Source organism: Cyclopterus lumpus, chromosome 22 (genome assembly GCF_009769545.1).
Source record: "Cyclopterus lumpus isolate fCycLum1 chromosome 22, fCycLum1.pri, whole genome shotgun sequence".
Lineage (NCBI taxonomy): Eukaryota > Metazoa > Chordata > Actinopteri > Perciformes > Cyclopteridae > Cyclopterus > Cyclopterus lumpus.
This window is the reverse complement of record NC_046987.1, coordinates 17,283,048-17,298,524: the sequence shown is the minus strand read 5'-3', so window position 1 is coordinate 17,298,524 and position 15,477 is coordinate 17,283,048. Positions and strand designations below refer to the sequence as shown.

Here is a 15,477-nt window from a genome sequence, read left to right as displayed (position 1 = left end):
CGTTATGTAATTGTGAGCTTGTGTTAAAAAAATAAACACACATCTTGGGTGTAATGTGTACTTGTCTTCAGCTAACTTTCTACTGCTTTGTTCATGAGGGTGGGTGAAAGAGCGAGAGAGCCACAGTGGCTCCCAGATCGTTTTCCACACATGGGAATAAACCAAAGAAAAGCTATAATGCCACCAAAACCCATTTAAGCCACATGTTTGTTTATCTGGTTACACTGAAGGGTCATTTTCCATGTTAGTATGAATGTTTAAAATCACTGCACAGGTAACTCTAACCTTTCTAAAGGGAAGGAAAGTCCAAACCAAAACGCAAAGCGTCTCATGTGAGTCGAAACACCACTTGAGTACAATGGACCATCAAACATAAATTGAGTCTCATCTTAACCATCTCATTATATTATATCATATTTTTAGTTCCTAAACAACACATAATGTCCGTCCAGTTTCTCTAAAGAGCTCGTTCAGCATAATTCAAGTGGTTTGTAGCATATGTACAATGTTTACCACAATATATTTTCTGTTCAGTGTACGTGGACACTTTCATTAGGCAGTGAAGTACTTCAAGGTTTTACTCAAGTAAAAGTAGCAATACCACGCGGCAAAAACACACTGTTAGAAATCAAAGGCCTACATTGAAAAGTAGTGAAGTAACAAGTACAGTATTTACAGTTCATTATTGAATTTACTTACCTTACACCACTGTAATATGGAGATAAATATTTGACCTTTTACACGAATCTAACGGATGTTTTATGCTTTTTGGGACCAAATAAAATAGTTAATCTGCATTAAGAGATCACATTAACTAGATTCGGTGAACGTTTTATGGTCCAACAAAACTTCACCATCACTTTCATCTTGGACTCTCATGGGTAATGCTGCGTTCACACGCTTTTGGTGTGAACGCACCATAAGAAGATAACAGCTGAACTACAGGTGTGATTCCCCAAATGGTTACATATAGTGTATGAAAGTGAAAGAATGTAATACAGTTTTATTGACATAAATAATAGTCATGGATGTCAGCTAATTCATAATCCAGACGACCTTTACCTTGAACTCACAAACTACTGCTACACCAATATTCACCCTTAAATTGGCCAAGATATACACTATGTAGGCTAAGTTAAATCCAATTAGACCCTTTTCAATTTGGTTCCAAGCCTCTATTGTCTTTTTTATCAATTAAAGTATTTTTTATATATATACAGCAAATAACAATTTGTTTCTGGCATTTAAGAGAGCTACCCCTTTCTTGCTGACAGTTTAATAAGAAAACTGATACCACTCTCATATTAAGCTACAGCCTGGAGATGGTTAGCTTAGTTTAGCATTTAGAGTGGAAGCGGGAAAGCAGGGCTAGCAAGAAATAGTCTAGTACATAACTTCCTGTAAAACTATTAACATATCATCTCACACTTTGTTGACCCTGATTTAAAAAAAGAAATGACCTATAGCTTTAGGGGCAGTGATGTTTTATGTTAACTTTGGACGAAGCCAGGCTAGCTATTTACTCGTTTCAGTTAGGTTAAAGTAAGCTAACCACCTGCTAGCTGTTTACTCGTTTCAGTGAGGCTAAAGTAAGCTAACCATCTGCTAGCTATTTACTCGTTTCAGTTATGCTAAAGTAAGCTAACCAACTGCTAGCTGTTTACTCGTTTCAGTTAGGTTAAAGTAAGCTAACCACCTGCTAGCTGTTTACTCGTTTCAGTTAGGCTAAAGTAAGCTAACCATCTGCTAGCTATTTACTCGTTTCAGTTAGGCTAAAGTAAGCTAACCACCTGCTAGCTGTGGCTAGCGTACAGACATGAGCGTCTGGTCGATCTTTTTATCCAACTCTTGGCAAGGAAGAAAATAATGTCTCACTTTTAGATCTTGAATGTTACAAACGTAAACCCAGTTATAAAAGGCATTAAAGACCATTATGACTCAATAATGACTTTCAAAGAACATCAAACCGCACTGTTTATAGTCTTCAAGTTGAACGTTTATTGGAGTACATGAATAATACATACGGCGACCACGTGTGGAGGGAGGCAACTTGAAGTCTTGAACCTCACAAGATTAAGAGGAGGGAGGGATAATCAGGTATTCTTAACACGTTGACTCTACAAACAACAAAAATAGGTGGCCGCCCACTTCACAACTAAAAATAACACCATCGAATAAAATCTTTACAGGGGCAGTGCAGCCTGGCTTAGGCATGCTGTTGTTTCAATTATAGAAACCTAATGAGCACAATGCCTTTTGAAAACCCCCCTTTTCAACCAGAGTCCACGTTCTCCACATCCGCCTCTCTGGAAGACTTCCCGTTTTGATTCCTGGTCATTAAGTCTAGCCTCGGCTTTAAAAGGAGCCCTCAGCCACAGGATTTAACATTAAAATGACTAAGCTTTACATCCATCAACCTAAAATGTACACATATATGCAGACGGAAAACACACACTTTCTATATGTTAAAGAAAACAGCTGTGCCCAGTTTAGCCTTCATGCCCACCCAGTATTTAGAAATGTTCTGCAACAAGCTGCTTTTCTCTCCGTCCGTCTCGTCCCGTGTCGTTTCCCTCCAGGACTCCAGCAGGTCACATCCACCGTCGGCCTTCATCCTTGTGGGCCTTCAGAGCTGCCGACTGAGCTTCTGCGCCTGCCTCTCCTTTGCATTAAAGGCATGCTTTGTGTCCATGAGCTGTTCTATGATCTCCTTGGCCTCCTTCATCTCCACAGTGAGCTGGTTGTACTTCTCCACCAGCTCCTGGTTCTCTCTCCGGAGCTCCACCACCAGCTGACTCAGCTCCTCGCTCTGCTTCCCGCAGTGCACCTTCAGCTGCTCCATCTCCGAGAGTGTCTCCTCCATGCGCTTCACCAGGCCCTCCAGCTTGTCCTTGGACATCCCTAAAAGGTTTCTATTCACCTTTTGCTGGGTTTTTCTTATTTGTGTCTGAGCTTTAACTCCTTTCTTCTGTGCTGTTGAGTGTCTGCCCCTGTTGCCAGCGATTATTGAAGAGTAATCCTCAATTCCTTACATGTCTGACACGGAGCAGAAGTCCCTCCTTGCACAGTAATCCCCTTAGCAGAGCTATCCTGGGAAACTTGTAACGCACAGCCACACCGTCTCCTGCTTAAGTCCACCCTATAAAGAGGATGACAGTGATCGACGGGCTACCTCAGTTCACTCTGTAGTTTCATCCACTTGTCAGTGAACAAGCTTAAACGCCTGAAAAGAAATATGTCGAATTTCACATCGGCAAGGAAACAGAAACAGAAAGTTCAAATTTCTCTCATTGGGGATTCTTCACCTTTAGGAAAGTCTTGAGATGGGGTTAATCTTTCTTTCTGGGAAAGCAGCCCAAACCGCTTCAAGTGTAGGGTGTAAACCAATCTGAACAGAACAGGTGTCTGGAGGCGACGCAGGAGAAGCCTTATGGAATTAACTGTGCAGTTCACCGGCCGAGCCAGAAAAGAGGCCTCGCCGAGGGCTTGTTAGGTAAGTCACAGTATGAGGCTAAACATTCTGGGTAAACTGCCATACTGTGCCACTGTCCAAGCCGGCCAGGCCAAACGGTCCCCATGGTGACAGCTATTGCGTCCGGCGCCCAAGGCAGCGAGCCAACAGCGCTCGGCGGCCAGTTGGCATCGGGGGACGGCGAGCGCGGGATACCAGTGCATCAGCACGCCGAGGAATTTCCACAATGTTCCCACCGTCCGCAGCGATGCTTTGCGTCAACATCCGGGAGGGTTTGCTCACTGGAGAGCAGTGCAGATGATGCAGCAGAGACAAGTAAAACGCCGACCTCTGACCTCTGTGTGAAGAGAGCCAATAGAGAGAGATCAGTCCAGCTTTACGGAAGTAAAACCTCACATTATACATATACAGCATATACGGTTTAGTGTTGTGCAACTATCAAGTGGTGGAAAACTACATGCATTTAATCAAGGACTTTAAGTAAAGCTTTTGAGGTTTGTACATGTTCTACTACTTTATACTTCTACACCGCTACAATTCAGAGCCAGACAGTGTGACTAGTACATGTGATCCGTGTGTATGTATACGGTATATAAATAATACTATCAATTATTAAAGATTAAACTAATTTGAAAATTAGCTCCACCTGCAACATTGTAATGCTGTAATAATAATAACTATATTAGGCCCTAGTACTAGACTAATTGTAATACTAGCCTATTCTGCTAATAATATGTATGTACTATTATTTCGGTTCAGCACCTTTTAATAAAGACTTTACAGAATGTTGAAGACACCTGAGATGGAATAGTTTTACATTGTTGTCCTGGTACTTAGGAAAATGATCTAAATAGTAAATCTATTGCTTCATGCTCCAGCATTAAGTTTCACCCATAATGTGTAATTCCTGAGATTTTGTATTTCATTTAGAAAAAGTTGCGTGCACTTGCAAGAGGCCGAAACCTTGATGACATCATCAGGGTTATTGTCTGACTTCAGAAAGCTCCCCCGAGATGCACAGAAGACATTATTCAACCGTTTATTTTTTTTAATTGGTCAGTCATAAAAAAAATGTTTTAAAAAAAAAAAGGAAGAGTACTTTAACTTTCATTATTTATTAAAAAACAAAATCTGAATTGAATAACCTTGCATAACACACATATGCATGTGAAGGACAGAAAAAAAGCCAGTCACCCAACATATTCCAAAAAAATGAGTTTCAGGACAAACTAAATTGCTCCCTCGTGGTTTCTTCTCTGAAAGCACGAAACTCGAGCGGCAACAACCCGAGAGCAACCAGTGCTGCTCGTCCTCCTCCATCTAGCTGCATCATCTCATATGCGAGAAGCCAGTTTGGGTTCATACACGTCAATATTTCACAAAAAAACATAATTCTTTTGCCTCGATTTAAACTTTTTGCTTTGTTTTTAACATGATTAAAATAGACAATTAAGCAAATAATGCTCGATGATTGGAGATTGTTTTCCAAAGATTTTCACAAATTCAGGTATCAAATCAAACTAGATTTACAACTCTTTCATCAGAGTGTTTTGGTCTCAAAACGTGCACATCGTTTATGTCAAAAAGGATTTGTTTGTTTTCGCTCTTTCCCAGATATTCCTGATCTGTGAAGGAACCCCGTTAACATTCACCCTCGTGTTTCAAAAAGTACAAAGTCCCCCTTATGCATTTCTTGAAAAAAACACACAACAGGTATCTGTGTATAGTCGAAATAATCAAAGTGTTTTGATGTAGCATGGTTCCAGACAGCACCGGGGCGAGAGCATCATGAGAGCAGCTGGAGCCCAAAAGGTTCAGAGCTTGTGACCAGATGACCACAGGTTACAATCCCTGGACAGATTGAACAACAAAAACAAATTAAATCTCAGTTGGGGAAGAGAATGAAAAGCACATTTCTGTCCCACAATAACAACAACAACAACAACTACGACTACTGATACGCCCTTGAGCAAGGCACTGAACCTCCGACTGCTCCAGCAGAACTGCTCAGTGGCTGACAGAACGGGACTGACGTGGCAGGCAAGTCTCAGGTGTGAGTGTTTGTGTGAACGTCCCTCCCCCTGCGGGCTTTGACTTCAAATGTGATTCGACGTAAAATTAACTGGAGGAAACACGGTGACGAGTCGCGCGTCAACAAATCAATGTGTCCTCTTTTTTTTTTTTCGTGAGAAAGATTCACAGGCTCTAAACATCCTGCTCGGTGTCAATCTTTCAGTTTTGGTTCTCGCGCGTCGTCCAAAGTGGGGAAACTGAAACACGTCTTAACCATTCTTAACAGCGGTGAAGAAAGCACGTCTGGTGAGTGACAGCTCGTACACAATCAAACTACACATTTACCAATCTATTATCAACATCATCGTACAGTGTCCGTTAGTTTGACGAAGGCTTTTTTAAATCTTGGGTTTAGGGTATTTTTTTGGGGGGAGGGGGGCAGCTCAGAAGTAAAAAATAAATGAAGATGTTTGATCAAAGTCTTTGAAGGGAGATTTAATGAAATCATCTCCCTTCGCTCAACAGCTACCCCCGAGGTGTCCCTGAGCAAGGCACCTGCTGCAAAGCCCCGGTTGCAGAGGACTGTAATGGGCAGCTCCCAGATATGATTCTGTGTGAGTAGGAAGCAGGTTGCTGCTGTTGTGAAAGCTTCCCTGGATAAATAAAAAAAGAAGGTAAAATACTCCGACTAACTCCTTGGTTTGAGTAGAGCCCGAGGCCGGCGATCGGCGATTTGAAGATGACTTTCCCAGGACGAGCAAGACATCTCACTTCTTGGTTTAAAACTGAAATAAAATATCTAAGAACAGCTGTCGAGGGGAAGGCCCTCCCTTGGTGCCGGAAAGAAAGAGGCAGAACAAAAACAACAACTTGTGTCCCGTCATCGTGAGTTCTTAGAAGGGGATGCGGGAGGGCGTCGGGCCCACATCGCCCTTTGTTCCCCCCCCCCCCCCGCCCCCCGGCTGTGAAGGGAGCGCTGTCGTGTTGTTGGCCAGAGGGCTATGTGGGTGAGGGTCATCAGGGCAGCGTCCGGCTAAATGTAGAACTGGTGTAGCGCCAGCTGGTCCATGAAGGGCTGGACCAGGTTGTCCGTGGCGAAGTAGAAGACGAGGCCGAAAAAAATGGAGATGGGCAGAGCGGGGAGCGCTTTCTTGAAGATGGCGAGGAGGAGCAGGGTCAGACACAGGCCCTGCGGAGGCAGAGGCAGACGAAATAAGACACAGAGGATAACAGCACATCGAAAGATTGTGTACCAAACAAAAATCAGCTCTGAGGGGTAAAAAAAACAAAAAAAAACATGGGCCTGTTATACAGTCAAGTGGTTGGCGTAAAAGCGGGGTTACGATATTGTGCCGAGAGACCGAGAAGAGGTTTTGCGGCGACTCGAGCCGGACGCCGAAATAAGCAGCTGTGGTCACTCACAATGAGGATGGCAACGAAGCAGGCGAGCGTGGTGTTCCAGTCGCCGCTGGCTGTGGCCGAGGCCTTTCCCACCAGCATGCTGTAGAAGATGAAGTCTCCGAGGCCCAGCTTGACGCCCCCTGAGAACACAGGAGGACACCGCATTCAGGGTGCAGTCCATTCAAACACGAGATTCGCCTCGGCTCCACGCCCTCCAACCCCCATAGAAATCCTTTCTTGACTGTAATTACTGTACAAACAAGCGCTCCGACCCCATATTTACCGAAGCTTTAACTCACAGAGAGCACGGCCCCCCAAAACATGAAACCTAGCAATTGCAATGAATAATCGCTTCCTAATGTGCGCCGACTAAAAGCAGTCCGGAGCCAAACATGTTGTCGCATTCACATACGCACTAATTTCAAAGAAAGGGGAACACATAAAAGCATTCCCAAAACGGTTTTATGTGTTCTGAAGAAAAGAGAACCGAGTGATTAAACACGGAGAGTCAGACAATCTGGGAAGTCACGAGTTTGAATTACAGAGCTCGGCTTCACATTAAGGCTGGAGGGACACGAAGCGGATCTTAATGTAGTTATTAAACTCATATTTGATGGTATAACAATACTCAATACTGATGATAATGCTGGATTTAAAAGATAGTTGTATAGGAAAGAAACACATTAGTTTCAATTTAGACAATATAAAGAAAAAAGATAATTAAATACTAAATCAACTAAATTAAACATAAAGATATATATTTCCATTTGTTTAGGTTACAAAAGCATGTTGTTTTATAATATATTGTCAATAAAACAATGTGAAACTAAATGGCTTGTATTACCAAATAATAATCAAAGCCCTTCATGCAGAGAGTCGCGTGTCTTCTTCTGCTTCGAGTTATTAATAAGTCATAAAATGGACAGTTTGCAGTAGTGAAGTTAATTATTCATGGAGAGACATCAGCTGACTCTACTGAATGGAAGGCACAATTAACAGTCAAACAATATGGTTAGGCAGACACTGTTTCGCTGGCAACAATTTCTTAAAAAACGACTCAAATAAAGCTTTAATCCTCCATGTTATATATATATATATATATATATATATATATATATATATATATTTGTACTCACTCTCCTCATCGTCGTCTTCAGCAGGAGGGCGAGCGGACGGTAGCTCCTGGATCTCCCGCCTGGTCTGCTCGGTGGATTGGAGCGGCCCCAGCTGGTGCTGCTGCTGGTTGACCCACGTGGAGCTGAAGCCGCCGTCGTCCTGCGACAGGGCGCCGGGAGCCGGAGACCCCGCGGCTGCACACAAGCGACACCAGTTAGACTGAACAGTTGGAAAGGTGACCACTCGAGGACCAGATCACGTCGGCCGCCCCCCCACGCTCACCTTCTTGAGACTCTTGTTGAGGTGGCGCCGCTTCTGTCGAGTTCCTTTTCGGTGGCCATTCAGTGTCGGCCATGTTGACGATCCACACCATTGTAGCTGTGGAGAAAGTCAGATAGGGGTTCATTATTTGTGTTACAAACTGAAGGCAAGAAAACATTTGTTTGCTTCTACTAAAATTAAACTTCCACTTCAACTTCTCCAGTGCTTCTGTTTAAACTACCAATTTAACTCATCTTAGTACTTACTCTTAAAACCTTTGAAGTTCAAACATTTGAAACGGCTTAAATTACTTAAAATGTAGATTCTCTTACACTTTTGATATATTTATGACAGTATCCTTCAACTTAGACCTCGAGTTGAGGTGTCACTATAAGTGACTGCACTGAAAGAAGATGAAGTGTTGATTCTTATATGCAGAGAGGGGTTTAAGAGACAGGTGAACCGAAGTCCCTGAGAGCATTTTAGGTGTCTGAAAGGAGTTGAAGGGTTAGTTAAAGGGTCCAAATGTACATTCTAAGTGTACACACATTGAGCAGCAGAAATGTCAGATGAATGGAGTTGAAGTGTCATTTCTAGTAACGGCACTTCAGCTACCTGAAGTGCCGTTACTAAATGTGCTCGATGGAGTGAAAGTGCTGAAAGACGACTCGTCAAGTGAATGCGCTGAAAGGAGTTTAAGAGTCACTTGAAGTGAAAATGCTAAATAGAGCTCAAGTCAAAGCACTGAAAAGTTGTGTTGTTTTAAGTGAAAGCACAGATAGCAGTCGGTTTCTGAAAGGATTTGCCTAACCACTGGGGAAGTAAAGTGAAAGCACTTTTTCAACACGGATAGAAGTTGAAGTGGCAACGTGATGCAGAGCATGGAAGCGTTAAAAGTGGAAGTGCTGAAAGGAGTGGATTTGTTAGTTTAAGAGAGATGATGTGTCAGCAGTTTAATTGTGAGCACAGAAAGACAATGGTTTCTGAAAGGAGTTGAAGTCTGAGTGACGTTCAAGCACTGATAGAAGTTGAAGTGGCCGATTAATGGGAAGCGTTTCATTTCCCCACCTCTGTTTTATTACAATTAAATGTGAAAAACGTTATGTAGGTAATCAGCGTCCGCCTTACAGGAGTAGATGAGAGCTGGGAAGATGGGCTCGTTCCTCTCCTGAGCCGTCTCCACCAGGATCCTCAGAGGCCCTTTGGGGCAGAGCACCGCTAACAGATCTGTGGAAGCAGAAAGAAGCCAGACAAGTGACGTGAGACACCAAACATCTGTGATGACAAGAAGCAGACTTCAGGGGAACCAGAGATCCGGTCTGCAATGTTTCATCGCTCCTCGAACCAAAGGGGTTACTTCCAGCAACAAGTAAATAAGATAGAAGCACTATGGTCTAGTATCTATTCCACTAAACTCCAGTGGCCAGATATTTCTTCTTGGAAATAGAAACCCATAGTAATGCAACATCGTTTGGACATGTTGTCAAAACGCTCTTTGTTCCCGATGGCCGGTGTGCCTCTTCTTCTGGAAGATAAGCTGCATTTACACACCGTGGCAGCATCTGAACCTCAAACATAACATCCATTATATTGACAAATTAAGTATATTCATTATTTACAACCCCATGACAGGAAAGGATCAACATCAACACGCCTTTATGACTGAACCCCTTTCTGATGTGTCAAAGAGGAAAATCCCCAGTACTAAAATAAAGCTATCACCGCAAAAGCAGCTTATAGAAAATGAACAGCCTTTTTTTTTGGCCTGGTGGAGTCTTAGTGCTTTCAACACGGACTTCCTCTTCTCATAGATCTGTCTGTCAAGCCACATTTCCTCAAAGCATTTGCGTTTCAGTTTCACGTCTTCAGATCTTCTTTTTAGCACAGCAATGATAACATTTATCAACACCTGTTACATTCATACAGTGTAAAGAATAATTAATCCTCACAATAAATAGGAACTGGTGTTGATGATAGGTTTAACATCATTGCTAATATGTTAATACGTTTGGTTGGGGTCCCAAATCCATTTCTTTCTTTAGGATGTTGAAAGAATGAAAGTTAGATTACACTCGTATTTTTATTTCACTAAAAAAAGCTACCAGATGACTGAACCGTGGGGCTTTCTTCTTAAAAGGTACCCAGAGCAGAAGAGAGATTTACCGTAGACGGATATGACGGCTAATATGAGCCAGGCGGTCCACTCTGGCAGGTACTTGATGAAAACCAGAGCCATGAGGGCGCTGATCATGATGAGGTAGGCCTGCTGGAGCCGCAGCGGCCCTTTCCAGTGAATACACATCATGCCCACCACTCCGAAGTTCCAGATTATTATCGCCAGGGTGAAGTAGTCCATGGCCAGATTGTAGGTCTTCAAAACCTCGCTGTTTGACAGAGCAGAGACGTGACAGAGAGACAAACACCACTGTGAAGAATTGGGACAACTTCACGTTTTTACGAGAAATGTGCGTGAACCTTGGAGAACGAGGTTGAATATCTTCGGGGGCTTACTTGAGGTATATGTAGGAGAAGAAGAACAGCAGGAGGAGGGAGGAAAGGAAGAGCCAGCCTTGGATCACCTGTGAACGCAAATATCAGAGACGTGGGATTTCATGTTTCAGCAGATCAGTACATGCAAATACCGAATGGTGCCTGGTTCAAACTCCCTGGGCAACCAGGTTGGGTGGAGCGACAACAAAGAGCAAACACAGCGAGCATCACAGTTTGGACTGAGTGAGAATCCATTATGCTGATGTGAGCCAAACCGACAGTATTGTAAGCATTACAGTGTATTTTACAGCCTGTGCTTAATTGACATTTTCTACATTAATCTGTTGACAGCTTGTTGCACTTATTTGTCAAGAACAACGTACACACGTCTGTCATTCTTCAGACTTTTCTTTCTATGTTTTTTATAGTAGTAGCAATGGCTCCGTTACAATGAAGTACCCGGCTGAGCCATGACATTGTGCCAATAACATGCAGACAGAACAGGAGAGAAAAGGGAACACCTAACTGTAATGAAGCCACTTTAACAGCAAGTCCAAACTTCTCCTGTGAGAACGGTCCGTCAGTACCTAGAGAACTCCATCAGAGGGAAACACCCCGGCTGTGTTTGAAATCGCTCCCCATTCACTAGATCATGTATTATCTTATCTTACATTGGATGCCCTTAGAGCACTTGAATGAAATGGAACCATCGGTGTTATCGGTAGTAAACACCATTAGTAACCTCCGACCACAACGAGTCAAAATGTCTGCTGCGAAAAGGCAGTTTGAACCTATTCAAACAAGCACGGTGTGCTCAGGTCTGAGGTGAACGGGACTGTGGCACGCGACAGGTTCTAGTGCGTACCTTGTAGCAGCGGTACTTGTACAACAGCACCAGCACCAGAGTCATGACGATGATCACAGTGATCATGATGGTGGCGTTCAGGATGGAGTTGAGGGCTCTCTGTCCGACTGTGTCCGTGTCTTCGGGGAACGGCGTGTAGATCCTGTGGGGCGACACGCATCTCAGTCGGAACAAGCAAACAATAGAATACATAAGGAAAGACAAGTAAGCTGAGCAATTTATTTCTCTCAAATTTTCTTTATGTATAGAGCGCCGAATCATAACAGAAATTATCTCAGGGCACTTTTCATACAGAGCAGGTCTGGACCGTTCTCTTCAAAATGGAATATAAGCTTGCTGCTATTTCAGGGAGGTTGAATTGTTTGGAGAAGAATTAAATGTATAACATGTTGCGTTTAAGTGCCCTAAGCCAGCTCTGCTTTAATGATCTCATGCAATTACAGTACCGTCTTGGTATTCCAGCTATGAGGGGGCGTGATATAAATGCATTGCATTAACGCCACCTAGTGGCACTGCGGCTGCATCGCATATCATTCAAACACCAGACATAAATGAGCTTTGGATCCTTCCAATAAGAGTTGCAACACTCACAATCTCTGCCCGTCGTTCTGGGTGTAGAAGCTGACGGACTTTATAGTTGCCACGACCACCACCATGCAGAGGGTCACGGGAACGAACAGCATGATGACGTGCTTGGCCCCGTACTTCAAGGTCAACTCCTCCTCCTCGTCCTCCTCGGTCTCCACCACACGTGGAGGCCGAGCGGCGGGGGGCTGTCCGTTCTGCTCCGGGCCGCTACCATTGCCACCTCCACCTTCGCCATCACCTCCTCCTCCTCCTGAGCCTCCTCTGGACCGGGCTCTGGTCACTGCAGACTCCTGTGGCTGCTGGGGGGGTTCAGAGGCCACATTGGTCTCCTGCTCGTCCTGAATGTTGAGAGGAATAACATTGTTTTATAAAAAAGCTTATCAAACATGCCGATAGTAGACCAAGCAGAGTAAACACAACTCAGGGATGTCTAACACAAACATTTGTGTTGATCAAATATTCCATCTAGGCGCGGTCCAATAATCCACACCACTGATAAACTATGAGTCATTTGGGGATATCCTGACGTAGTAATGGTCTAATAAAACCTACAGTGAGACACAATAAGGTGCAGAGAGTCCACAGTACTGCAGTAATGCAGGTTCAATCTTTGTCAATGCTCAATTGTAAAAATATAATTTTACAATTATGAAAGCACTGACAAATGACAAAGTAGTACAACATGCAAGCCATGCTTTGGTGTTCCATTGTTTACCTCTTTACATACTTACGATATATAATTTGTTTTACTAAATGTAGCATAACAGTGTCAATGAGGAAGATCATAATACATGACCCCCAAGGTTTCCAGTCAACCTGAACTTTGAATTATCTCGGGGTCTAGTCGGGGAAAAAGAAAAATAAGATTCTTTTGTTTTTAAATGATCCTTTTCTTTTAAGGCTTTTATTTGAGACTAAATAATATGTAGATGACAAGAAATTGGTGGTGAGAGATCAGAAATGGCTTGCAACAAAAGACTAAAGGCTAATTTCACCAAATTTGCCAAAGTTCAAGCTGTGATTTGCAACACAAGATCATTTGTTGTCTCTCTCATTTCGTTAAATTTCACTCAAACAAAAACCCATACTTGTGACTCGTGAGCACCAAAAAGCCTTCTAAGACTCTTTGGTTTAAAACAGGGACATTGTGGTTAACTGTTAATCAATATTGAGTATAAATTATATCTCTGGAGGCCATGTGAGCTTTGATCAAACAGAGATTGTGATCTTTCTGCAGAGTTTGTGGGGTCAACAAGGCCAAGGCATTATCAAATGAAACAAAGTTTAATTTGTATGTATTGGCAAAGAATTCTAAAAATTAAACAAGCGCTAAAGTAAAGTGCCTTCTAACAATCCATGATTGTATTTCAGAGCTGAAATGTTACATTTACGCTCGCTTGAGCAGTTCCCCCAAGTATTAGAACACTGCACTCCGCTCACCCAGAGGATCCGTCTCATCGGGACTAAATGAAAAAGGCAAACCAAGGAGACTGTGGGAACTAAAGCTGATCAGACGAGTCAAAACATGCGACGGCCCCTACGTGAAGCAATCTCACCGGGTGCACAGAGGGCCTGCTGTGAACGGCGAAAGCTGCCGCAGCTGTTAAACATGCTACTTTATAAAATGAACTCACCGTGCGGTACACCACATTCAGTGTCATTTATTTGTACAGCACAACATTGTTTCTAAGTCCTGGGAATAAGGCCACAAGAGATACAGACTACTACTACTGCTGCTGGATTTGTTGATAATTAACCAGCTACTTAGGGTTGGCGTACTGTAGTAAGTAATGTGTAAAAAATAATTAACAAGTCATACTTGCCTGACTGAGCCGTCTGACCTCATTGATGACCGAGCTGATATCTTACCGACTATATAACATGCACTTCCAAGACAGAAATTAAATGTTTTCTAGTTCGAGAGACATTGCTGACATGTACATGCACAACTGTTATGGGGTAAGCAAGGCTTATGGTTAAGTTGACTAATGGGAGACTTTGACTACTTCACTAGGATAGGGGAGGCCACGCCTTTGATTACAGTAAGAGCCAAATGTAGAGAGCCAAGTAGCACGCTGGCGTTCACCTTCCTCATTCAAGGGCTGACATCTCTCCCTATCAGAACATAACCATCCATAATTATGATTTATTGCATGAAAGGCCAAATTAAACAAAGTTCATCACACTCAAACTCTATATAGACAAGTCTTTCATCACAGACTTGATGCTGAAACACTGGTTTGCTCTTAGCTAAAAGCTGTTTGGTAACCATTACCCAATCAATCAACACAGACAGAGATACAGATGTAGTGTTCACTTTCTTTCACACTGACCATATTGTTTTCAATATCTTCTACATTGTTCGCCATGGTTGGCTCGGCAGACACTTGTCCTCACATACAAACCAACTTCTTTTGCCCTGATGAGAGAGAAAAAGGAGAACACGTTTAGTTTAAAGCACATGAAGTGAGTACAATCAGTACATCAGTGCCAACATCGAATCAAATGGGGTGTTTCATGTGTAAAGCCATGTGATGCATATGTGTTTGCAACACAATGCATCATTAAGTATCATCATATTGACATTAAAAATGAAAAATACAGATCAGAAATGAGATTGGGGGATGTGACGTTCACGTTGCTGTTTAAACGCAGGGAAATTATAATATAATTATTATCTGGTGAACTATTGATTGTTAAGTATGACCTATAGCTAACGTTTCTTGGTAAGTACTTGAAAGCGTGCGGGCAGGAACATTAATTAAGTAACTGCTTTTATTACTGAGAGATATTTCATCATTAAACGAACGGCTAAAATGGCTAGTTAGCCAATAATGCCATAACGGCGGAGCAGGCGGCGGCCGCGCTGGGTGGCTGGCGGCTTCATAACCGGCAGAGCTCTGACTAAATATAATTCATAAATAGCGGGTTTAAAATAAGGAAACTCACCTACTGTGAACAACAGCTAATTTCCTTGATTTTGTTTTCAGGTGTGTTCTCAAGTCGGTTTAAAACCCGGGCGCTTTCTCCTCTTTGTTGTTCCTGTCTTCACACAGAAAATCCGGTCGTTGCCGCAAACTACTTCCGGCCGTCTCGATCACTCGGGGAGCGTTCAGGATCAAAACGATGTAGGAGGTTTGTTTGTTTTGTTTTTTTACACTAAAACAATATTGGTATTTTAAATTTAACACTATGTGTTTTATATTTTTCGATTCAATTTTCTCTTTCAGAAACAGCAGGGGAAAAAAATTCGGCTATAAAATGCAGAACC

General features: G+C 42.8%; 1 protein-coding gene across 2 annotated transcripts; it reads right to left on the bottom strand.

The window, feature by feature from the left end:
* Window positions 1-4,568: 4,568 nt before the first annotated feature.
* On the bottom strand, window positions 4,569-15,419 carry psen1 (presenilin 1). 2 transcript variants are annotated; one of them, XM_034563175.1, is made up of 11 exons: window positions 15,156-15,419; window positions 14,540-14,625; window positions 12,210-12,544; window positions 11,619-11,760; window positions 10,775-10,842; window positions 10,427-10,647; window positions 9,392-9,490; window positions 8,285-8,380; window positions 8,023-8,196; window positions 6,908-7,026; window positions 4,569-6,674 (listed from the first exon to the last, which is right to left on the bottom strand). In XM_034563175.1, the coding sequence occupies exons 2-11, from the start codon at window positions 14,573-14,575 to the stop codon at window positions 6,519-6,521; spliced, it is 1,446 nt and encodes a 481-aa protein (XP_034419066.1). In that variant the 5' UTR covers window positions 14,576-14,625; window positions 15,156-15,419; the 3' UTR covers window positions 4,569-6,518. The 2 variants fall into 2 exon arrangements, with proteins under 2 accessions (XP_034419066.1, XP_034419067.1); XM_034563176.1 differs by having other exon boundaries at window positions 4,572-6,674; window positions 15,160-15,419.
* Between the last annotated feature and the right edge of the window lie 58 nt (window positions 15,420-15,477).

Bases quoted from the DNA above. Each gene is read 5' to 3' on its own strand.
- psen1 (XM_034563175.1), bottom strand. From the start codon at position 14,575: ATGGCGAACAATGTAGAAGATATTGAAAACAATATG. The intron at 12,545-14,539 runs GTCAGTGTGAAA...CTCAACATTCAG, and splicing joins AAGATATTGAAAACAATATG to GACGAGCAGGAGACCAATGT. The intron at 11,761-12,209 runs GTGAGTGTTGCA...GTCGCCCCACAG, and splicing joins CAGAACGACGGGCAGAGATT to GATCTACACGCCGTTCCCCG.